The sequence below is a fragment of the Phialemonium atrogriseum genome, assembly GCF_030411735.1.
Source record: "Phialemonium atrogriseum strain 8032-3 unplaced genomic scaffold QBC33scaffold_2, whole genome shotgun sequence".
Taxonomy (NCBI): domain Eukaryota; kingdom Fungi; phylum Ascomycota; class Sordariomycetes; order Cephalothecales; family Cephalothecaceae; genus Phialemonium; species Phialemonium atrogriseum.
In genome coordinates, this window is record NW_026848139.1 from 594 (window position 1) to 25,988 (window position 25,395).

The 25,395-nt window shown below is 56.1% G+C and overlaps 4 protein-coding genes and 1 non-coding gene across 5 annotated transcripts; 2 read left to right on the forward strand and 3 right to left on the reverse strand.

Moving 5' to 3' along the window:
• The first annotated feature begins 247 nt into the window (after window positions 1–247).
• QBC33DRAFT_523104 (Lactonase, 7-bladed beta-propeller-domain-containing protein) lies at window positions 248–2,253 on the forward strand. The gene is made up of 3 exons (XM_060426605.1): window positions 248–1,199; window positions 1,260–1,725; window positions 1,791–2,253. The coding sequence occupies exons 1-3, from the start codon at window positions 493–495 to the stop codon at window positions 2,130–2,132; spliced, it is 1,515 nt and encodes a 504-aa protein (XP_060287481.1). The 5' UTR covers window positions 248–492; the 3' UTR covers window positions 2,133–2,253.
• A 4,455-nt stretch (window positions 2,254–6,708) lies between these two features.
• On the forward strand, window positions 6,709–9,245 carry QBC33DRAFT_146402 (uncharacterized protein). Its single transcript, XM_060422139.1, has 3 exons — window positions 6,709–7,227; window positions 7,298–8,757; window positions 8,888–9,245. Exons 1-3 carry the CDS (start codon window positions 6,841–6,843, stop codon window positions 9,147–9,149), a joined length of 2,109 nt encoding a protein of 702 aa, XP_060287482.1. The 5' UTR covers window positions 6,709–6,840; the 3' UTR covers window positions 9,150–9,245.
• A 3,296-nt stretch (window positions 9,246–12,541) lies between these two features.
• QBC33DRAFT_575401 (uncharacterized protein) lies at window positions 12,542–23,065 on the reverse strand (the record flags this gene model as incomplete). The annotated part of the gene is made up of 13 exons (XM_060430823.1): window positions 12,542–12,939; window positions 13,015–14,492; window positions 14,532–16,051; window positions 16,944–16,961; window positions 17,013–18,246; window positions 18,335–18,414; window positions 18,496–18,850; window positions 18,906–19,103; window positions 19,171–19,382; window positions 19,413–19,642; window positions 21,178–21,284; window positions 21,918–21,987; window positions 22,900–23,065. 13 exons carry the CDS (start codon window positions 23,063–23,065, stop codon window positions 12,542–12,544), a joined length of 6,066 nt encoding a protein of 2,021 aa, XP_060287483.1.
• Window positions 23,066–23,559: 494 nt separating this feature from the next.
• On the reverse strand, window positions 23,560–23,646 carry QBC33DRAFT_t23. Its single transcript has one exon. It is a non-coding gene; the product is annotated as a tRNA-Ala (tRNA).
• On the reverse strand, window positions 23,618–25,391 carry QBC33DRAFT_146495 (uncharacterized protein). Its single transcript, XM_060422140.1, has one exon. It carries the CDS (start codon window positions 25,031–25,033, stop codon window positions 24,020–24,022), a length of 1,014 nt encoding a protein of 337 aa, XP_060287484.1. The 5' UTR covers window positions 25,034–25,391; the 3' UTR covers window positions 23,618–24,019.
• Window positions 25,392–25,395: the final 4 nt, after the last annotated feature.

Consider the following 25,395-nt stretch of genomic DNA (forward strand, 5'->3'; position numbering starts at 1 on the left):
CAGACCGCGCATCGATAGCAAAACCAACGAAGCCAGGCAACTTGCAACACGCGCTGGTTCGCGGAGAATTAGGTGCCTAGTTTCCTCTGAATGGTCGATCTCGAAATGCGAGCGACGTGTTGAAGGTCGATTCCCCACCTTCTCCGCATTCTTAGATGCTCCCTCCGCTCGTGCCGGATTGGGTTGTATGACCGGGAATTACTGACCAGGTTTCTCCACTGAAGTCACTCCGCCAGTAAAAGAATATATGGTTGGTACCTTTGCCGCTCGTTCCTGCCTCGGAGGTACAACCAGATTGTGCGCCTGCTATGCTCCCTCGAGTACAACGTAAACATCTCATTAAGGCTGGTATCACTTCAAAGGCGCGGTAGTGTTACGGATAACGCCAGTAAATTACGTTGCGCAAGTACCGCGCCAGGGCTACCCCAGTCAGGAACAAGGGTCTTGATTCCGGATAAATTACCTACTGTTACTTCGTGCCTACTTCCCCTTATGGAAATTGACTTCAGAGCCGTCCATCGTGATGGTCGATGGGAGATGGAAATCTCAAAGTCACCATGGCCCACGGCATCGGCTGTCACTGCGACATTACCAGGCCATCGCAGTCGTCGTCGTCGTTGTCTCTTTACTAACCTGACCGCCGCTGTTGTTGTTGCCGTTCTCGCCCTCGTCCCACTCACCATCTTCGTGGTATCTCGTGCTTCTGGAATACGCTTAGACGACGCCAACGATAGCGGCAGCAGCTTCGCCTCCAAGTTTCTCCACCTTGTCCACCTTGTCCACATGCCTGATACTGCTGCTGCCATGGCGCTACGATCTCTCCTAACAGCCGGCACGCTCGCCTTTGGTCTCCCGAGCGCCACCTCGGCCTCGCTTCTGTATGTGTCGTCCTACGCCGGCACCATCACCACCTTTAATCTGTCATTATCCAACTTGGACCACGCCACCGAAGCACACCTGCAGCCCATCGCATCTTCGGACGGCTGTGCGCCTAACCCCTCATGGCTGACCCTTGACTACTCCAACTCCACCCTCTACTGCCTTGACGAGGGCCTCAGCTCGAGGAACGGCAGTCTGTCTTCTTACAGTACCGCCGACGACGGAACCCTGGTTCGGTTAGACAAGGTCACCACCATCCTTGGCCCTGTGAGCGGTGTCATCTATGGCACCGGCGGTCGAGGTCTAGCCCTCGCCGAGTAGTAAGTCTCTCGCTGTTTCTGCCCACCGCCCGGAACTTGGACTTACACACGCGCGCCCAGCTCGGGGTCCTCGGTGAGCTCGTTCTCCATTTCGGATCCAGCCGCTCTTGCACCAATCCAAAGCGATACGTTCACTATCCCCCAACCTGGGGTGGACCCCATACGCCAAAACGCCCCGCACCCCCATGAGGCCTTCCTTGACCCTACTGGCCAGTTCCTTCTCGTGCCCGACCTTGGTGCTGATCTGGTTCGCGTCTTCTTGCTTGATGGCGAAACTCTCGAGCGGACCGCCGTTGCACCGCTGGTTGCGGCCCCTGGCAGTGGGCCAAGGCACGGCGTCTTCCTCGTGACTGAAACCAACACCTTCCTCTACCTGGTCTCCGAGTTGACTAGTACCATAACCGTCTACGATGTGCTCTACAACCAGAACAAGACCCTCGGCTTTAACGAGGTGTACATCACAAGCATCTATGGAGAGGGAGCCTCAACCCCCAAAGGGGCAACTGCCTCGGAGATCCAGATATCGGTTAGTAGTGCCTAACCGCCCCACCTCCATGCTCGTGAGTCCGCCAAGCTGACCATGATTGATAGCCCGACTCCAAGTTCCTGATTGTGGCATCCAGAGATGACGGACGATTGAAGATCCCAAGCTTTGACCCCGAGGACTCGACGGAGATCCCGTCCGATCCCCTCCTGAATTTCTCCCTGGATCATTGCACTGGGGCTCTGAGCTTGGTCCAAACCTTCCCCGCAGGGGGCATAGGCCCTCGGCATTTCTCGCTCAACAAAGCCGGCAATCTCGTCGCCGTTGGCCTGCAGAAGGACGGGCGTGTCGTGGTCATCGACCGGGACACCGAGACCGGCGAACTGAAGGGGTTCCTCGCCAGTGCTGATGTCGAGGGCGAGGTCACTTGTGCCATCTTCGACGAATAAATGACCCACTTTGATACAGATCCCCGGAATGGGAGATCTGGTTGCATATGTTCACTAGATAATACATACCTATATTGCATAGTCACATCTCCTAGCAATTCTCTTATGATCCTCGCATGAGTCAGTGCACAGCGATCCCTTCCCTCCGAATAAGGTAATGAGCTTGGTTGAAGATCATTTCAAAATTTGGCGGTTGCGGTTGCGGTGCATAACGAACCAAGAAGGGATATGGCCCGGGTCTGCGACCACGTGTTATATGTGCACCCACCATGTTCGTTAAAACCTTCCACTCGACGGTTGTGCCCTCTTGCATGCTGCAAATGCATGATCTGTGATTTGGGAAGCACTTTATCACATCACCAACTGACAACAGGCCAACTGCTGCCAAGCTCAGCGGCCGACTTATGATGGGACAGGTCTCATCTTTGCCGGCTCAGACAGTTGTGCCACCCCCCCCCATAATTAGGTACTCTAGCATAGGACCTACCCTGCTGGAAATGAGGGGGGGCAAGCTGATCAATACATTAAGAGCCTCATGGGCTTCAATTACGCTAGCGTCCGGCTCAGTCCCGAGGCTTGGCGGGATAGGTACAAACCTGCTGCATAGTACCTACCTACCTGAGCTTCATATACTCGCCCAGCACTCGTGACCGCGGCGGGGGCGCGGCTGAGAGGAGCTGCTGTTGTTGGATATTCCGACTGCCTGACGATCTCGGTGTCGTAGGCAGCAGGGCTCTTCCTTGCAAGGGGCCTTCCAGTTAGAGATCAAGTGCTTCGAGAAAATAGGAGGGGCGCAGGTACAGTAGGTACTTACCCCCTCTAGGCGAGGTTAGGGTGGCGTCACCGTTTTTTTGGGCCTGTCATATCTTTCTCACTTTCCGAATTGGGCGAAACATGCGTGCAGACTGCAGGGCGGAGGAACGATGGCTGGCATATCAGAAAATGTATCTACCTGTTCGCCATGGTAATCCTTATCCGGGTTGTTGGTGTCGTCGACGACCTGATCATGCGAGTCTGTTTCTGGGTCCTATTAGCGAGATGAGACAAGCTGTTGGTCATCTCCCTCGTCTGTTGTTGGGCTTATGAACGACCTTGCTATGATTAATAAGATTTCGGGGTTGAGTGGAACGGTGTCAAGGAAATACGATGTGTAGCCGTAAGAAGCTAGGCCAAGGACGAGTTTTTGTCTGTGGTGTGCATATGATGAAGTTGACGAACCAAACTCTACAGGGCTTGGGTTGAGCTAAAAAATGGCTGGTGAGGGTGTGGCCGAAGTGCGAGCCGGGGGGTGCGTGGGGTTCGGCGTTGAGGGGGACCGCTAATGGGAGGGGATCCGGGGAACCAGACGCGCCGGACAAACGCTAGGACGGCGACGGAGCAAGCGAGGTTGACGCCACGGTAGTCGTTAGGCCTCCCGACCAGGCCCTGTTTGGCTATTTTCGCGGTGCACCTACATTTGAAATCAAGTTTTCTATCGTCTTCTTTTCTCTTTCGAAACCGATGTGGTAAAGCGCGCCCTCCCGGGGTCTAAAAGCAAGCTATATTGCATATGAGGCTCTGAAGAATGAGGCCGGAGGGTCCGGTACAAGCGATTGCACGAATAATGATTGGAAGTCTCGAGCGGTGACGAACAGCTCTGAACATGGGACCTAGGTATCCTAGAGCCTTGTCTTTGGTCAAGTTAAGTGGGCCGTTGCCACTTGGTAGAGAGCCTGTTGCTATCTCAGTCATGTGAGTGCCAATTAATATCTTGCCCGTCGGTCTCGGCGAGCCTCATGACCATAATCGAGCTCTCCATCCCGAGAGGCACCCCACCGAATCGTGGTTCGGTCCCAACCGCAGATGCTGGCGACGGCGTGAATGGCAATTTGATTGATTTGCGGCGGGTGACTGATACGAGGTCGCAGGGGGAGAGATGATGCCAGACTTGAATCATGTAAATCGTTCACAAACCACTTCGGCTCGGAGGTAAGCCAGAGGCGGGGACTCAGAAGCGTTCTGCTCCATTCATTGATTGGTCAGTGTGGTGCATAACCCTCGATATGCATTTATGAGGAGTCGCCCACCACAAGTGATTTCTCCACACCTGGAGCGCCCAAAACGGGTTAGCTCACAGCCACATGGCTGGGGGCCACGAGGTCTGTAAGGATCTAATGGCGTGTAATCGGACCGACAGTCCATTTCTGGTCTTTGCTCTTGATATTTGCATTGGCATTCGTGACTGTACAAAAGTACCGCTGTCCATTCGTCCACTCGCGACTTACAATGTAATCTGAAAGGTCACAAGCGCCATTCGGGATGGACGATGAATTCCCACAGCCCTGGAGGCGAGCTGTCGGTATTATTATCCTTCGACGCCTGACAGCGAAGTCTGATTCCGACCAGCAGGGCTTGTGCTTTTCGGCAGGGCGCGCTTCCCAATATAGACGGGCTCTAATTAGCTACTATGTAGCTGCCGAGGAATCCCAATATCCCCCAGCCTACCTCGCTTCCTTAAGTCGGCTACCTGAAATAGGACTGGTTACATACGCAATAGAACACGATCATGCTGTTAAAGATGTTGGGCTTGGCGCGGCTCACAGCCTCTCCACGAGATAGGAAGGTAAGGAAAGCGACTCGCTATCCAAGGGACAGGAGAAGGGGGGGATGATATGCGATGGCAGCGGTGACGGGGGAGCTTGACCCCATGACGTTGACATTCGCTGACCGGCTAACTACCTACCAATGTCATATATTGTACGAGGAGGCAGGAAGTCGAGGGCAACAGGCATGGATGGAAGAGGCGCAATAGGATACCAGATGGGTACGACTTCGTACGAGTGGCGTCCTCTCCGCCACAAATCAAGCCTCGTAGAATGCAGGTACTGTATCCGTACTGTAACGGTACATACGCCCAGTCATCGTTGAAGCAACACCGATCATATCCGTATCCTGTTAGGACACTAATAAGAACCCTGACGAGGAGCTTTCAAATCTCATAATGTCTGAGCGCTATAGGTAGGTCGGCTTAGCGTAAGACGGAGGGGCCAGATCTGCGAAATTGCGCAAGGACAGTTGGGCTGGTTTATGCTAAAATGCTCGAATGCGCTAAGAAGGTTGGGCTTCACAAGCTAGGCCCGATCCGACTTTGTTCCAGACCGGCGGCGATGTGCTGTGATGAGGTACTCCAAACTCAGAGTCACTCTCAGACCCCAAACATGATGATGTCTGTTGCAGGTGCCTCAAAATATTTGAGCTCGGCTCTCTCTATTTGCACGAGGTGGGGCTATACGTGCAACACACAGCAAAAGTCAGTCCTGGTGTCAGCAGTGCAAGTTTTGGTGGCCAATCAATCGTTATGAGGTACAATATTTCGCGATAGAATCCCCACAACTTTCCAGCACTTTCCCCCTCCTCCACAATAGGTAGCTCCCAGGCAAACAGACAGCCAACTCAGTCCTTTTCCCTTCATCCGACCACCACCCACCACGCCCTATAGAAGGCTGAAGTGGTGATGCGCAGGATTGGTGATAATTATCTGTGATCTCATCTTCGTCGTCATCAAATGAGGTCCGACCCTGGTATGACTGGGCGACTGAGCGCCTTCCCAACGGGTTTCAGTGTACCGGATAAATCTCCCTTGACTCTTCTCCGCATGGAGAGCGCTGGGCGAGCAGAAGAAGCAAGACGGTGGGACCCACCCCCGCGTTTCCTTGGTGTGCGCAACTACAAGCACGCCACTACCTCGTCTTCTGCAAGATTACAGCTCTTAGACAATCCAAAACCCGACCGACCCAACCAATCGCTGTGCTGGTGTCAAGGACCAGTCACCACCATGGTTGTTGTTAGATTTGACGACGTAGCGAAACCCTCAACAAACACCTCATCACCGACAGGCCCTGGTCAGGCAACTGCAACAACCAGTCTTGTATGGTTTGATGTGTGCGCTAGTGAGGTATCGCGTACTGATTTAGGGACCTTGTGCGTGACCTCTGACCAGGCGGGAACCCCACCGGTGTCCACCGGGGTGTCCACACCCCATCCTGCCCAGTCCTGGCATAGGTCAACCCCCTGCTCCCCGCGCCTCTATTTTCCCCACGCCCCCGATGCTAGGACTCTATTAGTGTACCAGCTACTGCGAGCGTACGCAGCTCTAGTCGTGTAAGCGCATTTTGCGAGGTACCTTAGCAATTTGAGCCTTTCCATTTTTGAATCGCCCATCCGTACCGGAGAAGGACAATCCTGGGATGGTCATTCTTGGCTGTTATTGTTGTAGGGAGGTGCTCGTTTGCTGCCGCCTCTGGATATGTGCAATTTGCAAAAACCATGCAAGATACCTACTCTCGAGATATGTAATCCTCCAATCCGCCACAATCCCGCAGCTTCCATCCTTCCCTTCCCCCTTCCCACCGACCTCATAGATGCCCACCTACCCCCCGCCGTCTTTGATGCAACCATTGTCATCTGGTTATATCATGTAAAGCGAGCATAACGACGATAACGACAACAACCGACGACCTTTGGCTGGACGGTTAGTAGTACCGAGTATCATCGTCACTCCTGTACTGCTGTTCCCTGCCCTCGGCGCCTTTGTAGAGGCTTGTTGTGTTGCTATTCTTTTCGCAACCCCCTTTCTCGTTCGCCAGGCTGCTGGTAGGTGTAAAGACTCTTCCGGGAGCAACAGCTGCCCAGCACGTCGGCCGCTACCCTCCTTGCCCGGACTCTCAACATGTCCCCGTCCTCGACGGGAGACTCGCCCCATTCAGGCTCCGGTGCAGTAACAGGAAACCAGACCGGAAGCAGGCCGTTCCCCTTGCCGTCCAGGGATGGCTTTTCTATCGACATCCCCTCACCGCAGCTGACAGCCTCCAACGGGCCGAACAACTTGAAATCTCCCACCTCGCTCAAATCCGCCCGGACGCCGAGTTTTAGTCGGGAGGGAATCCTGGGTGCGGCTCAGAAGGCCCGGAACCTGGTGCAACCTTCTGATAATAATCGGCAAGACAACATGTCTAACGGGCCGCACAAGACGTCCAGCGACGAGGGCATGAATCCGCTGAAGAGGAGGAATACCGACGCTGGCGTCGACTACCCGAGGAGGAGAGCAACGATTGCTGTATGTGCAATGCCGGCCCAGTCGTTGCGCGAGAGAAGGGGGCGAGTGCTGACTGAGTTTGTTATTGTAGTGTGAAGTATGCCGTTCACGAAAGTCACGATGCGACGGGACCAAGCCCAAGTGCAAGCTCTGTACAGAGCTTGGCGCCGAGTGCGTCTACCGGGAGCCAGGCATCAAGCTCGACGCTGGCGACAAGCTAATCCTGGAACGCCTTAACCGCATTGAGGGCTTGCTTCAGATGAACATGGTCAACCAGGGGAACGGCATGGGCATCTCGCAAAACTCGCCCAACATCAGCAATGGCACGGCCTTGAGCGGCGACAACATGATGATCCAGAATGACAACAATTTTGTCTCCATAATCCCTAGCGGAGGGTTAGGCACCTGGTCCGCCCCCATCCCCGGAACGAATATCTCCACAATGCCAAAGATCCACACGAATGCTGCTCTTCATCTGCTCCAATGGCCTCTCATCCGGGACCTCGTCTCGCGGCCATACGATCCCCAGATCTTACTCCAGCTCGAGATGGCTCGAGAGCCGCTGCATTCGCTGGCGAAGACGCCCTGTGTTGACCTGTCAAACACGAATGCATATATCGAGGCCTACTTCGACCGCGTCAATGTCTGGTACGCCTGCGTCAATCCGTACACCTGGCGAAGCCACTACCGCATTGCCCTGTCGAACGGCTTCAGGGAAGGCCCCGAGAGCTGCATCGTCCTGCTAGTGTTGGCACTCGGCCAGGCGAGCCTGCGCGGAAGCATATCCCGCGTGGTGCCGCAGGAGGATCCTCCTGGTCTTCAGTATTTCACGGCCGCCTGGTCACTGCTTCCCGGAATGATGACGTCCAACAGCGTGCTGGCGGCACAATGCCATCTCCTCGCAGCTGCCTACCTCTTCTACCTGGTCCGGCCGCTGGAGGCCTGGAATCTGCTCTGCACCACAAGCACCAAGCTTCAACTGCTGCTTATGACGCCGAACAGAGTGCCGTCGGATCAGAGGGAGCTTAGCGAGCGAATCTACTGGAACGCACTCCTCTTCGAGAGCGACCTACTTGCAGAGCTCGACCTACCTCATTCCGGCGTGGTGGCATTCGAGGAGAACGTTGGCCTTCCCGGAGGATTTGAAGGGGACGAACACGAGGCAGTGGGGCGCGACGACCTATGGTACTTCCTGGCCGAGATCGCACTACGGAGGCTCTTGAATCGGGTCAGCCAGCTCATCTACTCCAAGGACTCGATGGCGTCGACAACCAGCCTGGAGCCAGTCGTGGCCGAGCTGGACTTCCAGCTGACGCAGTGGTACGAGAGCCTCCCAGGGCCGCTGCAATTTCCCTTCACGCGGGCGATGCTCCCGGACCCGGTACAGACGGTGCTCAGGCTGCGCTTCTTCGCCTGCCGAACCATCATCTACCGGCCGTACATTCTGGCAGTCCTGGACAACGAACAGGCGGTACTGGACCCCTCAGTGCGGGAGAGCTGTCACAAGTGCCTCGAAGCCTCAATTCGGCAATTGGAACATATTGCTGCACAGTAAGTCGATCCCGCGCCGTGTCATTGGTCGCCCTCCCCGGCCCGCTCCATATTCTCTTTTTTCAAGATCTCCCATGCAAAAAAATCTTGGCTCTGCAATATCCCCCCCAATCTAACCAATTCGCCGCAGTCACGCCGGCCATATGCCCTACCTCTGGCAGGGCGCCCTGTCCATCGTATCGCAGACGCTGCTGGTCATGGGCGCCACCATGTCGCCGTCGCTATCCGGCATCATGATGACGATCGTCCCCCACCGCGAGACGATTGACCAGCTCATCAACGATGTCGTCGTGGAGATCGAGCGATATGCGGTCCTGGCGCCTAGCCTGAGCCTGGCTGCAGAGATCATCAAAGAGGCTGAAGTTAGGCGACGAACTTTCCTCAGCGGTTGAGGGCGATAGCTGCGGCGGCGCATAACTCATGCCGACCCCAAAAGCAGGTTCAACTCCTGCTGCAGCTGCAGCTTCTCTGCAGTAATCAGCAGTAGCATCAAATCCCGACGACCACCGAAAACCCCCCGACAATATCTACGTATCCATTATCTTGCCTAACACAACCAATTCTACGTTTCCGGCCTGGTCGAATGGCAACAAGCCGGCATGCACGAGATTCAAAATATCATTCCGCCTCGCGCACCGGACAGCCGCCCAACTGGTGGCCACCGCCATTCGCACCTACATATTTCCTCGGGCTGATCGACCTTGTGACTGGCCGGCCGTCCGCAAGTCATTTCTCCCCGAGGCCGTGTGTGATATTCTGCGCCGGGCGCTTTGTAATATCGCATTGCAGGATGGGAAGTTCAACACCCGACACTCGCTACGACCCAAGCTTGGGTTTGTGCATGTGTGTGTGTGCATTCATCAAGATGACGGACGGTGCATGTGGGGAGACGACTGAGCGCCAAAACGTGCTTCTTAGTACTACCGATGCCACCACACAGACTCATCGTTTTCCGGATGACGACGCCCACTCTATGTCTATGACTGAGAAGACCTCTTGATCGCGACTCTGATTATTGGCGACAATACTCATTCTCCACAGGTCGACATTTTGCTAAAAGTGGCTGAGGAGATCCGACAGGAACAACCAAGCACACACACTCTAAAAGGCACCGCGAAGAAGAGCCTGATGGGCTTATCCCCGGTGGATGAATTTGGGGTTACACACAAATCTGCACACTCTCTCGCGAGAGACATCTGATTGGAGGAGTTCTGGCGGCCCCAACAAGGGCTCCGGCTCCGGCGGGCCGCTCCTCCGAAAACCCCACACCCCTCGGCGCATTTCAACGACCGCAACCTGCCCGCTCCTTCAGGAATCAATCACCCACATCATCTTGCACCAAGCCTCCGAACCGGACGCGCCGAGTCGAGCTTTGTCAGCATCGCTCACTACATGAAGAGAGAGGTTAATTCATGTTTCTCAGGCTGGGCAACGAACTGCCCATGCCACGACGGGGCGGTCTGGCGGTCTTTGGAAGCTGATTTTGCTAGTCAACGTTTGCCACACATTTCCTACGTTTCGAGGGTTGCAAAGGGGGACGGTTGTGGAACCCGCGGAGACCTTTTTCGGTTTGGGTTTGGAAAGGCTGATGATGATGGACATACACGGATTTGTTGGACAACCACTCTTTGTCTCCCTCTCCGCACCATATCTTCCACTTCAACTCTGTATCTTTGTATCATATTTAATACCCGTGTTTATTTTTTCCCCCCTGGGGCGGAGCTTGTTCGAGGAGCTTGCACCCATCAATCGTACAACGACCGATATGAGCCTATGATTACTATGACGCCTGCTGGACTACCGCAGCCTGAAGTTGCTCATAAAAGAATACAAATTCTGGATGGGGTTTTCTTTCGATAAATTGTGTCAAATCAACCAGGTCAGGCGAGTATCGACTACTGCTTGTGCTATTTTACTGCCACCTCTGGCGTTTTCAAGTTGACATGGCCAAATCTGCTCATCGTGATAGAAGTAGTCTTCCACTCTCCCTTGCCCCTTACTCTGTAATGACTAAGAGCCGACCAAGGTTGGGCGATGTACGGCATAGTTGCAAATCGTCAGCGTTCATTTGTTAGCCGATCTACGAAACCCGCTCCGTACATACCACAGTAACGAGTGCATACAAGCAGTTCAACCCCGAAAACAAAGGATGGATGGATCGATCCCCCTGTTCGTTCGCTCTCCGATCCTCTTCCTTGCGCAGTGAAAAATTTTATCCCCAATCCTACCATGAGCCCCCCCCAAGACACCGCAGGGGGAACTCTTTTTTCCCCGAGAGCCCCGTCGGGGGTCCCGGGTTCCTTCTCGACTTTTAGGAGTTTGGAAGTGTGATTGGGGAGGGGGTGGGGAGGGAGGCAGCCGAGGCAGGCAAGCGCCAGGCAAGATTTGCAAACACCCCCCCCCCCCCCCCGGTCGGTCCAACCCCCATTTGCTTTTTCTTCTTGTTAGCTTTTTTTGTTGGGCGCGGCAGTTAGACCCTTGAAGAGAGGGATTTCCTGTCTCACCGGCCCTATGGAAGCGACATTGGCGAGCGAAACCGCAAACTTTTGTTTTTTTGGTTACCTTGCTCGCGGTTTTGCGCTAGCTAGCGGGCGCCTGTGAGAGGTATGTACGGATCCGTACAGTACATACATACATACATACATACATACATGGGGTAAGGCCAGGATGGGGGGATGTGCTGTGCTCTGCTATGTACTATACAGTATGGTAGGTGGTACTCTGTTCTCCGTTGGGCTCGCTTACTAGGAGCATCTGGACGAATCCGGCCTAGGGACTCTCCTAGTGGACTGGCAACCCTTGGTTGAGCTTGGGGATCGGAAAAAGGATATGTCTCTTAGGACACGGTGCAAGCGCTGTCTCCGTTGATCGGTCCATTGTACAAGGAGAAAAAAAAAACCATTGCCTGGTTCGCTCGGGGAGGGCTGGGGTTGGGTTGCCGTTGCCGGGGTTGTTGGTGATCAACCAAGCCTCGCATGCAGCCGACTCGCAGCCTGCAGCGCCGGACTCTCCTGAACCTGGTCTAGCTAGGCGCCTACGCCATACTGCTCCACGTCGCTACCGCGATTTCTCATGCTGGCGCCGGGGGAGGAGACACTACCTAAAGATGATGGCGGGTCTTTTTCTGCAGTTCGTGTGTATACGGAATGCGGCGATAATTATACGCGGAGCATGGGAAGGTGATTCCGGTCACCCAGGATATCGACGGCGTGTGGACCAAGTCTTGATCTCCATAATGGCGGTCAGCATGTGTAGAATAATCCAAGACAAATGCATTACTGTATGGGGGTACGGTACTAAGCTAGGCAGACCAAGAAGGGGGGTTCTTAGGCGCTAGAGCGAGAGGCCAGTGGTAGGGGGTCTGCACATGGTCAAAAAATGCCATTTCAGAATAGCTGTCAACCACCGAGAAGTAATACATATTCTTTGTCCGAAGAGAACCCGAGTCCGACCCCCGGGCTGCGGTACCGTTGTCTAGAAGAAAGAAAGGTTCGGGCCGGCCGGCTGAAGGCGGCAGGCTCTCCACACATGCCGGAGTTTGGCCGGCGATTTTGGACGGCATAAGGGCTTACTGCGTAGGTAGTGCATAGTAGGCCGGTTGTAACTATTTTATATGATATTCATCTATCGTTGTACCGAAAACAGTGCAAAACCAAGGAGTAATGCTGAACAGGTATCCCCACCGAAGCTATCGGATACAACAGAAGCAAGAAATAACTAAGATTGCCACAAAACCCGTTATCCAAGCCACCCTCAAGTAAAGTCAACCGCCTACCCCGGCCCCCTAACTCTGGGGCGATTTCGGCTGCCCACCCGTTCCCTTCCCCACGATCTTCTCGGTCCAGCTCCACGCGCCCCCGAGCGGACTCAGGCCAGGGCTGGGGCTGGGGCTGGGGCTCTGCTCGGCGCCATTGCCCCTGCCCTTGCCCCTAGCCTTGGCCTTATCCCGCTTCTCCCGGGCCGTGCTCTCCAGATCCGCGTCCTCGCTCTCGGCCGCGCTGTCGACCCAGTCGCGGTCGCTCCAGGTGACCGAGTCCGAGACGTCGCACTGCTGCAGCTGCTGCTGGGGCGACGCCAGCTGCTGCGGGTCGGGCGTCTGGGGCAGGTCGGAGACGGTGTCCGTCGCCTCGCGGTCCTCGCTCACCGTCCGCTGGGCGGACTTCAGCCGCTGGACGGACGGGTCTGACCCCGGCCCCTCCGCCGGCGCGGGATCCTGCTCGGGCCTGCCACGCTCGGCGGGGACGGCGGCGTCCATACCGCCTCCGCTGTCGCTGCCGCTGCCGCTGCCGCTGCCATCCTCCTGCTTCCCCGCCGTCTCGGTCGTCGTCTCGGCGCCGTGCTCGTCGGGCGCCTCGGCCGGGTGCCTCGCGCGCTCGTCGTTGGTCTCCTCGTCGTCGGGCGTCCTGGCGGCGGCCGAGTCGCTGAAGTGCGCCTCGACGAGGTGGTGGATGACGGGCCAGCCGAAGGCGTTGGCGAACATGCGCCGCACAACCATGTTGTTGTGCGCGTCGGGCTCGAGCTTGACGAGCACCTTGCGCCACGACAGGTCGCGGTGGTACGCGCGCGCGATCTTCTCCTCCACCCGCATCTGCGAGCTGTCGACCTCCTCGTCCGGGCCCATGTCCGGGTTCGTGTGCTCTGTGTCATCGTAGTCTCGCTTTGATAGCGAAGAATCTTGATGAGGAATGTTGCTGGAGGAGTAGGGAGACGAGTTACGACTGTCGGTCGACTTATTGCCCGATGTGAACGATTTCTGGCGCAGACTAAGAACAGTAGGCCGCCGCTTGAGAGGCGCGGGTGGGATATCGGACGGGTGGTAGATGCGATCGTGGAATATTGCCCGTGGTCGCTTCGAAGGGTCGATGAGGAACTCCACGGTGGGAAGTGTCGGATTGAGCACGTCGCCTGCAGATTCGAAGAAGGTTGTGGTAGGCGGTGCCGACACCCCTTCCGACTCGTCTACTGTTAGTTCATGCCCGGTCGTGACTTTGGACTTCGAAGAGGATGAGGACCTGGAGCTCGTGACCGCAGAGTCGTCGAATTTGAGGGTCTGGCTTCGCTGGAGTATCTTATTCTGCTTTGGAGCCGAAGCAGGGCTCGACTTTGGACCGTCGTGACTGCGGAACAAGTTGAAGAGCCCAGTGAAAGGATTGCTGTTATTTGTACTCGCCGAATAATCGATGCCAGGGGAGGGAGGGGGACCTGAGTCGTGGTGAGCAATCTTGGCTGCCCGAAGACTCTGTCGGTCGTCCTCCAGGGTGGCGTTCGTTGGCGGTTGGGGCACCTCAGATGCATCGGCTCCCGGTGCTCCCGGTACCCCCTCATCACCCTGATCACCTTCGGCCGGCACCCAAGGGCTGGTCCTAGCCGTAGTCACATTGGCGCCTGTGAGCTCTGCCCAGCCCGATCGGACGACCGTCTCAACCAGGCCAGCCTCCCGTCGGGCCTTTTCAACTCGTCCTAAACCTTGCCAGTCCAGGAACAAGAGACAACTTGTGCGCAGCGGTACGATGCCGTCATTGACCACATTAGAGTAGAGAGTTCTGTTTCGAAACTTCTTCAGAGCGATATGTGCTGGCCCGGTAGGCAGGATCCGGAGGAGTGGTTTTGACTCCGGTTGGGCTTCGCCGTAGACGTGCTTGTGGGCGTTCTCCCCGAGGTTGCTCACAATGGCACCCCATCCGTTCCGCGCAATAGTCGGGGCCCTCCAGGTCAAGCCCAGGTCTTGGCCGGTCCTGCCAACCAGGCCAAAGTCCAATGCGAACTTTACGTACAGGGGGTTCTCGTGATTCAAGCCGAGAAAGGGGGAGGCCATTGCAATGAAGTTGATCGGCTCAATAAGATCAAAGAACAGAGGGGAGTGTTTTTGGATGTAGGCGATGGCGTATGTCTGGACGAGGCCGCCTAAGGAATGGGCAACAAAGCTGATCTTTGTGATCTTGTACAACCTGTGCCCTTTGACTGGTGCCTTGTGAATAGTACTGTGCTTGTGTGCTGGTTTTCCCTCAACACCATGTTTATGACCAGTCGTCTTGAGTGTGTGTGAGGCAACCTCTGGAGTTGCCTTTGTGGTGGGCAGGTAAGGCTGATCTGGATACGTCGTTGAAAGAACGAATCGGGCAAGTCGTTTCCCAAGGTATTTGATCCCTCGCTCAGTCCGTGTTGCATTACCAGAAAACCCTCTCACGATTACCTCTTCGTCGTCGTCGTCGTCGTCGTCATCAACATCGTTTTTTTCGTCCACCTTCCCGCTCCGGTTCTCGACCTTGTCAGGGTCAGCCCCAACAGCAGCGCCATCGCCACCGCCTCTTGCGGCAGCAGTTCCCGCCTCCCTCTCCTGCTCAGCGGCCGCCCTCTCCTTGGCCTTCCGTACTTTGGCGTCCTTCTTCGCCTGCCTCACACCGGCATCGATGCTCTCCTTAAGGAACAGCATATCCGAGCCCATATTACCATGCAGGCCGTGCGTCAGCACCACGAGGTGGATCTTCTTCTGCTTCTCCTTCCCGGGGGTTCCTTCAAAGCGCTCTACCTTGGCCTGGGTAGCAACCCGCTGTACCGGTCCGTCGGAGCCACGAGGCCTGCCACCGAGACAATGTGCGTCATCCCAGCCGGGCAGCTGTGGCGTGTTCCAGAGGCTGGCCGTGTCCTCAACCTTGAGCCGGATCGCGCGGGAGAAGACGCCCTTCGCGGGGGCGGCGGCGCCCTGGTCCTTGCCCGCGACGACGCTCTGGTGGTAGTCGCCGAGGCGGCCGGGCAGGGGCACCTGGGCCTGGCCCCCGATGACGGGGACGCCGGAGCTCAGGCTCAGCGACTTCTCGTCGCGCGCCAGCAGTATCTCGTAGTTGACGGCCGCCGAGGTGGAGAAGACGACCTGGGAGGCGACCTCGATGACCCACGAGACGCTCCCGCCCTCGTGTCCGTGTTCGCCGTGTTCCGGCCCGCCGCCCCCGCCAAAGTATCCGCTGCCGCCGTGCTTCCCCGTCCCCGCACTCTGGCGGATGTCGTCGGGCACGACCAGGTGGCAGTTCCAGGTGCCGCCGGCCTTGAGCATGGGCTCAAACTCGGGCACGCCATAGCGGCGGGGGTTGGCGAATTTCTCGTTGGGGTTGAAGGTCGACGGGTAGGCGGCGACCGAGAGGGTGTAGGGCCCGTGGACGAAGGCGGCGCGCAGAGCGATGGCGCACGTGTTCCGGATGCGGAGCTGGAGGGACTCGGCCGAGGGCAGGATGCGGTCGTGCGACGGGGTGTAGGTCACCGTGTACCGGACCACTTCTCCGATCTTGACGCTGCCCACCTGGTAGAGGAGCAACATGGTGAAAAGCCCGACTCAGCAAAGTGCGGCTTGCGGACTGCGGCCCTGGGGTCCGCTGAGAGTCGGGTAAGTTTAAGGGTTCTCTTTCTCTCTCTCACACGCTGGGCAGGGGATGGATTATCGCTCGTGTGATGTCACCATGCCGGGCGTCTCGGGGTCTCGGGACCAGGAACTGAGACCTACTCTGGGAAAACGCTGTTAATAAAAGCACCTTGGCGAAAGCTAAGGAGCCACAGAAGGGTGACAAGACCGATAATCCGTACAACAGCTCTAAAGAAGTTTCCGGACAATTCGGAGCTGAAGGAATGGAACCTGGCGGGCTGCGAGGCTGAATTCCTCGCTTCCCTTATCTAATAAGGTGCCGATCTAGCGAGCACCGACGGGAAGCGGCCGCCTAGACACACGGACAGTGGGGTCACACGGGTTGCGCAGAAGCCACTAGGTATTTGGTAGCTTGACATCAGCCTGGACTGGTGCAGCCCAACCTTTTCTTGGTCGCCGAGCGGCTGAAGCTGAAGAGCAAGATGACGCTCAGCTAGAGAGAGATAGGAGCTGGCTGGCACCCTACAGTACCTAGCAGGACCCTGGAAATAATCGCTGGCATACGTAGCTGGAAACAAGACTATTGCCGACCTACTCTCCAAGGTTACTCGGGACTTACACCGCAAGGTAACCTAGGTAGGTAAGAACGTTTGCAAAGCAAAGCCGATAACCTGATAGCACGGCACCACAGCAAGATCCAGCCATAGATACAATAACCAAGCTATTTTACACCTACAGGGTTTGCAAGCAGGAAGATCACAGACATACATACTATGGATCGCCTGCAAACCCGCATCCTATGTAAATACACGTATGAGTCGTCAAGTCATACCCCCACCCCGGCCGTGTTCTGCCCCCCGGCCCATCAGACCGATATAATCGTGCCTTCTCCTTCGGGTACCCCGGGTTCAACATAGGCCGCCCATTCAACCACTCTGTTCATGCCTCGCCCTGGCCCACCCAGTCCGGCCAGGACAGACAGCCTGGGCTCCTCCTCCTGTGGCTCATATTGCTGCTGCTGCTGCTGGTGTTCGTAGTACTGGCGGTGCGTTTTCTGTTGCTGTGGTTGCTGCTTCTGCTGTTGGTGATGGTCGTAGTCGTAATATTGATAGTGCTGCCGTCGTCGACTGGGCGGAGCATGGGCGGCTGCCTCGCTCTCGTAGTCGTGCCGAATGCGCCCCGGCACGACTCGCTCCGAGGGCCGGGTGCTTCTCGCGCTGTTATACAATTCCTCCTCCATCGTGTGCCTCCTGAGGCCTGGCACCGCGGGCGGCGGCATGGGAACCAAAGGTACCGTGCCCGACGGTGACATAAGGGGAGGTTGGTGGTGTGCGTGTGCGGGAGAGTGCGGGTGGTGGTGCGGGTGAGGATGCGGATGTGGAGGCGGATGTGGGCGTTGGTGTGGATGTGGATGTGAGTGTGGATGTGAAGGCGGATGTAGAGGTGGTGGTGGTGGTGGTGGAGGAGGAGGAGGCGGAGGTCCCGCCGTTGCTCTCATCGGGCTGTGCATCGGGCTCTGCCTGAGATCTGAGTTGAACCGCTCGGCAAGCCGTCTCTCCAAGGAGCTCGCTCGCACCCCTCGAGCTCTGTTTACCCCCGCAACGTAATCGGTTCCCGAGCTAGCCCTGTCAAAGGGGGCATGCGACGGGGATGGTGGCACAACGGTGGTCTGTGGTCCTCGTCGATGGTCGTCATTCATAAAGGGTCCAGCACGGCTTCCAACTCTAGCTGTATCACCGGTACTTTCCCGGTAGCGGCCGTCGTGGTCGTCGTAATCGTCAAAGGCATCGTCGTCAGCAAACTTTCCAAAGCCCCCCAGCCTGCGGGCCAGATCCTCGTCTCGCTGCTCTTGCAGTCTACGAACTAGCATCTCCTCCTCGTAACTCTGAGGCCGGGGGCGCACTGCTGTCGCATGGCCACATCCACCTCCTCCGCCTCGGAGTCGGATTTCTCTGGGCGACTGCGGTCCGGGCTCGAAACGATCCGACCGCATGGTGATGGGGTCTGTCCTTATGTTCATGGGAATTTGCATGTGCTCCAGTGGATCACTTTCTACGGCGTCGTCACTAAACCAAGGGCATTCACAAGTCTTCCACTTGGATCCGCATATCATGCAAAACTCGGCTCCACAGCGACTGCGCGAGAATTTGGTTAGCAGGATGGGTAGAAGGGAGGCGCCTGGGCCTGGGCTGGACGGCCGGCACAGTCAGGACAAACACATACCAGGTCATATGGTTGCACCCTTCTTTGAGCTCGACCATGGCCTTGCAACGGTGGCAGCGCTGCCATCCTTCCCGCTTTGCCTGTTCGAGGATTTGGTTGGTTTCTTCGTCCCTGGTGCATTCTCTGGAATAGTGCCATTTGCAGTTGCACCGATAGCAGACCTTGGTCCTACAGCGGCTGCACTCCCCATACTTCCGGCCGTCGTGGTCGCGGCGAATGTTCTCGGGCTTGATCCATTCGCCGCACCGCCTTGACGGGCAGTACAGTCGGTTCCGCGTGGAAAACTCGGCGTACTTATTGTTCCATGTTCTCTTGAAGTTCTTGTCGAACAGCTTCTCAACATGCTTCAGTGGGATATGGTCCGACGTGCAACACTTGGGGGGCATGTGCTGAGGATCATGAATGGAGATTGTGAAACTTCGTTTCAAGCAGCCGTTGCACATCCGATGGCCACACCTCAGTTTCGCCGTCTTGTGGGATGGCACTTCATCGTCCCTACAAACAACACATTCGACACTACGATCGATTAGCGGCCGCCAAAGTTGCATGCTAGCTCTCCGGCATCACTTACAGTCTTACGGGTTTCTCTTGAGCATACCCGTGAAGAGCGGAACCAAAAAGGCTCCCGAGAAGGGACGAACGCCTTGCCGAGGACCCTACACTTTGCGAGGATGCCACGTTAGAACCCCCCGTCGTGTTTGCCCTTCGAAGCGACGCAGGGTGCCTTTCCCGGTAAACCACATCAGATTCGTAGTATTTCTTCGAGAGCCTGCCAAACTCCTGTTAGTACAGCGTCTCTTGTTTCCTGGCCAACTTGCGCGGAATATTGTATGTACCTATTGGACCTTGAGCGGGACCTGCTCTCCTCGGGGCTACTACCTCTCCGCCCATGTTCCTTCTGTGGCCTTCCAGGCCGTCCATGCCTGTCAGCCGAGTGCTGCGACGATGACCTCGGTCGATCGACAAAGGAGCGATGTCTCGTGTCCCTGGCATTGTCCTCCTCGTATATTATGTCTTCCCGTCCTGGCGCACGTCTGTGGTCGTGATGCTGGTGCAAGTGCTGCCGTGAACTCCGCACCTTCTCTGAGGGCCTTCTTTCCGTCTCATCCTCAGTCGAAACGGTGGCTTCGGTCTCCTCATCTGACTCGCTCAGCGAGGTTTCCAACGACGGCCCCGAGTCGGGTGTTGAGCGGTATAGATGAGCCGAGGGCGTGCTCCTGTCCCGTCGAGAGCCGCTCCTCCGGCTATCGGATCTCGATCCGTCCTCCTCCTCGATAATGTAAGCCGGCCATCTGCTCGGAGCCGTCGCTGCCCTCGTCAGCACCGGCACCGCGGAGTTCGGAGTACGCATACTCGAAGACCTGGGGACGAGGGCTCGATTCGAGGTCGGGCATCGATGGTGAGACGTCGTCGAATTTCCCGAAGGCTCTATATCTCCTTCTCGCTCCCAGCGAGGCGAATTGGGCAGGCGCGGTTCGTCGGTTCCCGTCCAATCATTTTCACGGGGGGAGGGCGATGTGCGGGCATGTCTTCTTCGACGGGAACTCCTGTGGCCCCGGATGTCGTCGAGTCCGGCCATTCGTCACTTCCAGCCAGCCTTGGGAATCGCGACATTCCAGTGTGGCCGTGGTAAAGCGGCAATTGGGGCCTGCAGAGGCCTGGGAAGGTTGAACAGATGGTTGCGTATGAGTGGCGGGGCTGGTGCTTGGAGTGTGCTTGGAGTGCATGCACCTAAGAAGCGATTGGACTCGGCCCGTCGTCGTTTGCATGGCAGCTGCTACTCGCATGCAGATTGCTCAAATTCGGACCATATAGCTCGCCCTGCGGCGATCGAGACGGGCAGGATTAAGGCCTGATAAATAGGCTCGCCGCCAGACGAGAGAGCAACTGGTCTCCTGGGGCGTTGGGACATGCAATCGACAGGCGGGGGAGGCACCGCGTAGGACGAACGACGGGTGATCCCAAGTGTTCCGTGACACACCACCCTACTGATTCTGCTTCTCTAGTGACCTTCCTCGCTGGACCTTCGTTGTGGGCCGTTGCCTTCGTGGTGTCGTCCCACCCCAAGCAAGCTGCGTAATCGGACAAGCCGCTTCACATGCCTTGCAATCGCCAGCCAGCTGACGCCTGAAATTCGTGCGTTCGGGTCGAGCATGCTGTTTTCTGATCCCTCCGTTCGCCTCACATGGGCCATCATCTCCTCCAATCAGACAGAAGCTTGCTTCTGGCCCCACTTTGCTCCTCGACCCAAACCTCCAGGTATCTGATACTCTTACAGATTACTAGTAGATGATTCCTTGGTTCCTGATTAACCGACTTTGTTGCAACCCTTTACTGACTTCTCGGCCTGGTAGTGTCTAAAGCCAACTCCGCACTTAGCTCCCTCCTGATGGTGACCTGGGTGCTGCCATCGGTGTGACGATCGTCGAGTAAAGAAAACGATTGAGCGCCGCCCCGTAGAACCGGCCCGCCTTGGAAGCCACTATACGGATAGCTGCCGCTGCCGCCGTGGCAGACTTCCCCGTTTTATAGCAGGTAGTAGAAATTGGTAATAGCTAGGTACCATCACTATCACTATTGCGGTTACTATTACTGTTCCTAGTACTATTACTATCACTATTACTATCACTATTACTTTGCTATAGCTAGAAATAGCAAGAGCAATAGACAGCGACGTCAAGAGCAATAGACAGCGATGGCAACAGCGATAGATAGCGACGGCAACAGCAACGGCAACAGGAGCTGTTGCTAATTTTCCTGATGCACTAGCCGCCTGCCCGCGGAGCAATGGCGCATGCCTCTGGAGAAATTCCCAAAAACAAGGGCCGAAAAGAACTAGGTACTGCTGTTGTTTCTGCTGCTGCTTCTCCCCCACTTCCACCACCTCCTCAACCTCCTCTGCCCAGGTGGTGCCCGAGCCGCCCCCCGAGCCGCCACCGTTCTTGACCGGCTGTGCCGGCTCCTCCGGCTCCTCGATCACTGGCACCGGGCCAAGGAGACCCACCGGACGGAAAGTAGATCCGTCCCGGCCACCGCCCGGGCCACCATCCACGCGGCCGCCACCAACCCAGCCCCCACGCCCACGCCCGCCACCCCGCGCCCTGGTGTCATGCCGTCTTCGGTACCCGCCGCCCCCACCGCGTCCATCGCCGCGCCCGCCGCCGCGCCCGCCGCCGCGCCCGCCCCGGTTGTTGCCCGCTCCGCCCGCTCCGTACGGGTGGTAGTCTATAATACTGGTTAGCGCCGCCTTACGTAGCTTAGAGATGAAGTGTTGATGACCAAAGTGACGGTGTATGTATGGGAACCTACGGTACTAAAGGGGTAAGTTAGCAACCTCTTCTCATTATATGTAAGTGATTTGACAAAGAGTAAAGAATTACATACCGTTGGTAGAAGTGCCACCAGCAGGCGGCGCTGCGCGGTCGCCCACGCGGCGTCGCAATTTTGGGCATAGTGCCCGACTTGGCCGCAGGAGTGGCAGCGTTCGTCATGTTTTCTGCTATCGTATACCAAGATTAGCTACTCTTGATATAGCAGTGCGTATTGTGTGAAGGTTCAAGTCCAAAGGAGAGAGACAACATACATTGCTTCTTCTTCTACTTCTTCTTCTTCTTCTTCTTCTTCTTGTTGTTGTTGTCGTTGTCGTTGTTGTTCTTGTTCTTGGTATCAATGACATTGTTAGTCGAGTTTGATGAGTTGAGTGCCCGAGCAGCTCATCGGTGGTGGTGGTGGTGACGGTGGTGGCGGTAACATACAGACGTGCGTGGTGTCTCTGAGGAGAAGAGGGAAGAGAAATAGACGACAGAATCAGAAAACATTTGGAGATGCGCAGCACCTAAGGCGTGCCTGCACATCTCAATTTTCCATACATCACTTTTCGGATGCAGTAGGTATAGCAGGTGCGGACGCCGGAAGGCTGCCAGTACTAAAGCACAGTTGTCAACATTGGAAGTAACGGGGAAGCAAAGAGGGAAGGGGCAAGCAAACGTCTCCATTCAGCTAGTTCATTGCCCTTGCAGCTTGCCAGAACGGCCAGGCTTACGTGCTATCACGGGAGGTGAGTGGGACGTTTGGAGCACAGTACATTGGTCACTCCTGCCGTCAATGTCTTCTCTTCCCTATCATAACCCTGGTCGACTTCGAAAGTTGAAGTACGGAGAACGCCGTTGAAGCAGTCTTCGGTGGTTTGGGGAAGTAGGTTCTCTGTCAAGGTTGCGAAACTGTAGTCGAGTAGACCAAGCTCTTTCAGCGCACCAGTGACAGCAACCTCATATGTGTCTCGCGGTGTAGGATCCCAAAGCTGAGCAGCAGCCTGCAGAAAGGCTACTAGTGGTTTGACAAAGGTACGACTTTTCCCCCGACGAACCCAGGGCACAGCGAGATAATGAAGAGCATTGCACTAGAACCCGCGTTGCTCAAACCAGCTGCCCAATTTTAAATTGTCGCCCAAATCGATTATAATAAAGGAAACATCTCGTTCTCTACGGAGAAGTCCACCCGTTTGCGGAAGTCAAGGTAGTCTTCGTAGGTTAAGGGGAAGCTAGATGGCTGTTCAAAGCCGGCACGAGTAGTCCAAACTGTAAAGGGTTTGGATGGCTGTAGAATCTTTTCGTATACTTGGACCGAGTGGAGCGGAGGGTCGACGACATGGCCAACACCAACATGATAGCGGCGAACTTCATCGGCCCATGGAGGCGTAGGCGGCGGGGCGTCGTGGTATCCGTAGTACATGGTAGAGAGAGTGTTGGCGTGTGGTGGAAATGATGGAAATAATTCTGAGAGAAAAGATAAAACATGGAAGCTGGAAGCTGGCTGGCGCGGGTGAAGGGATTTATATCGAAACCGATGACTCTTATTTAGGTGCTAGTTGTTGGGAAACCTAACACATCCAAACCATAAATTTCAGCGAATCGTGCTGGATACCTAGCGCGCATCAAGAACTTTAAATCGAGCCATGGTGCCGTGTTCCCTTGCAGCCTTTTCCGATGGTTTCAATGGTTTCAATACCTCGAGTCAAAAGGAGCTGATCCAGGGGGTTGGAGTCGTTGGACCTCCTGACCCCTGCCACACGTGATGCAGTTTCCAGCACCCAAATTCCCAAGGCTTTTCCCCCAGAGGATCCTAACTCGTCCAATAACCCCCAGGAGAAGGAAACCAACACAAAAAAAGAGGGAAAAAAAGAAACCCGTTGGCCCTTCTCGAGGGCACGAAAAAAGAAAGGATGGTGGAGAAGCTGGGAGTCGAACCCAGTACCTCGTGCAAGAGCAGGTAGAAATGCTAAGCACGCGCTCTACCAGATGAGCTACATCCCCTGTCTTTCCATCTGGTTGATGAAAAACGTGACATCTATTTTATTACATTAGGATGACTAAATTTTGCAAATTATTTTCTGGTTATGCATTTAAGCATCAAGAGTATGACATTGGAAAGCATAAGAGAACCGTTCAAATTCATCGTCTTAATTTTCTAAGGACCTAGTGGATGGATCCCTCTTCCTTGGCTTTCTTAGCGATACTTTGGGCGATTTGGTGCTCCCTCGGCACCAATTGGATGGCTTGCTGGGCACATTCTTGAGTCCCGGCGGCCTCCATCCATCAAACTCGGGCAAATTGACTCAGTATCCACTGACTCTGCATATCGCCGTAGGGTTTTGGGCGGTTTTACAGATTCTCGGCCGGACTTCCGTCAAGGTGAGTGGTCGTCGGGCTTGCTCTTGCCAAACAGCTTCCTGAACCCGCCCTTACTCGAAGTCTTCGGCCTGGGACCGTCATCCGTCGACATTTTTGGTGGGTTCAGGGGCGGCACGTCCTTCAAATCACGTCCTTCCCGAACCTGCGGCCTCGCAGCCGCGTTGTTGTTCCCCTCGAATATCACCTGCTGGTGCGAATACTGCGCATGGTGCTGCTGTTGTTGCCTCGTCGCCGTGGGCCTCTGCGTCGATCCTGTCCTCCGAATGGGTTCGTCGGGCCATTCCCTCACCTCGTCGCCGTTGGTGACGACATACCACTTGATGTCCTCCCCACGCTGAAGCTGGTCGCGCAGCTTCTCAAGCCAACCCGGCTTCTTGTTATGCTTCTTGCGCCCGGTCTCGTCGCTCGTCGGGCCAGTCATGGGCGGGGCGCGATCTGCGCGTAGTCTTTTCTCGTACTGCTGCATCTCGTCGGCTATCGATACAGACAGATCGACCCGCACTACGTAGTCTGCTACATATGCGTACGGCCGCGAGACCTCGTCCAGGTTCATCGGGTCGTATTCCTCCAGCAGCTTGATGAGCGACCAGTCCTGGGAGCGCACGTCATCCTCCGGCGGGGCGCTTCCTAACACCGGTGGCAACTGGGGCGAGTTCGTCTGCGGCAGGCTCCGGCTCCGGCTCCGGCTCCGGTTCTGCGAACTGCTCTCTCGGCTCCGGCTGAAGCTCTGACTCCGGCTGCGGCGGTCATTGCTGTGATTCCTACTTCTAAGAACGCGGCTGTCGTCGTCGCTTGCGTCTACCGAGTCGTAGCGCCGGGCGCTGCTACGGCTCGGCGGCGCGCAGTAGGGCAGGAAGTCGAAGAGGTTGTAGAAGGACTCGAGGAGGCATTGCGAGCTCTTCGGGGCGATGATCCACTCGGGCGACGCATCGTCGAGGTCCTGGACGACAACGTAAACACGGACGCTGCGACGCTGCCAGCGGAAACCGTGGCAAAGATATGTCGGCATCAGGGCCAGGTGCTTCTAAATAACTAGGTAGGTAGGTATGTACTCGAATCCGTGAGTGGGGAATTCCCGAGTTGCGGCTCGACAATTTGGAATTCTAGAAACCGTGGGTTCTCGAGGACTGTGTTGCTTTGCAGCTGCTAAAGCCAATTGTAACGGCGGAAAAGGAAACAAGGGGTGTCGCGGAGTGGGCGATCAGCTTCAAGAACGCTAACATTCATTCAGCCCACAGCATCAGCGTCATTCCATCCCAACTTCTTCGAGGGGATGAGGGGAGGAGGTGGCAGCTGCGTTCCCCCAAAGAATCTCGAATCGGTCGAGAAGCGTATTGTGTAACGCATGATCTAAACTACCAACCTAAAGTA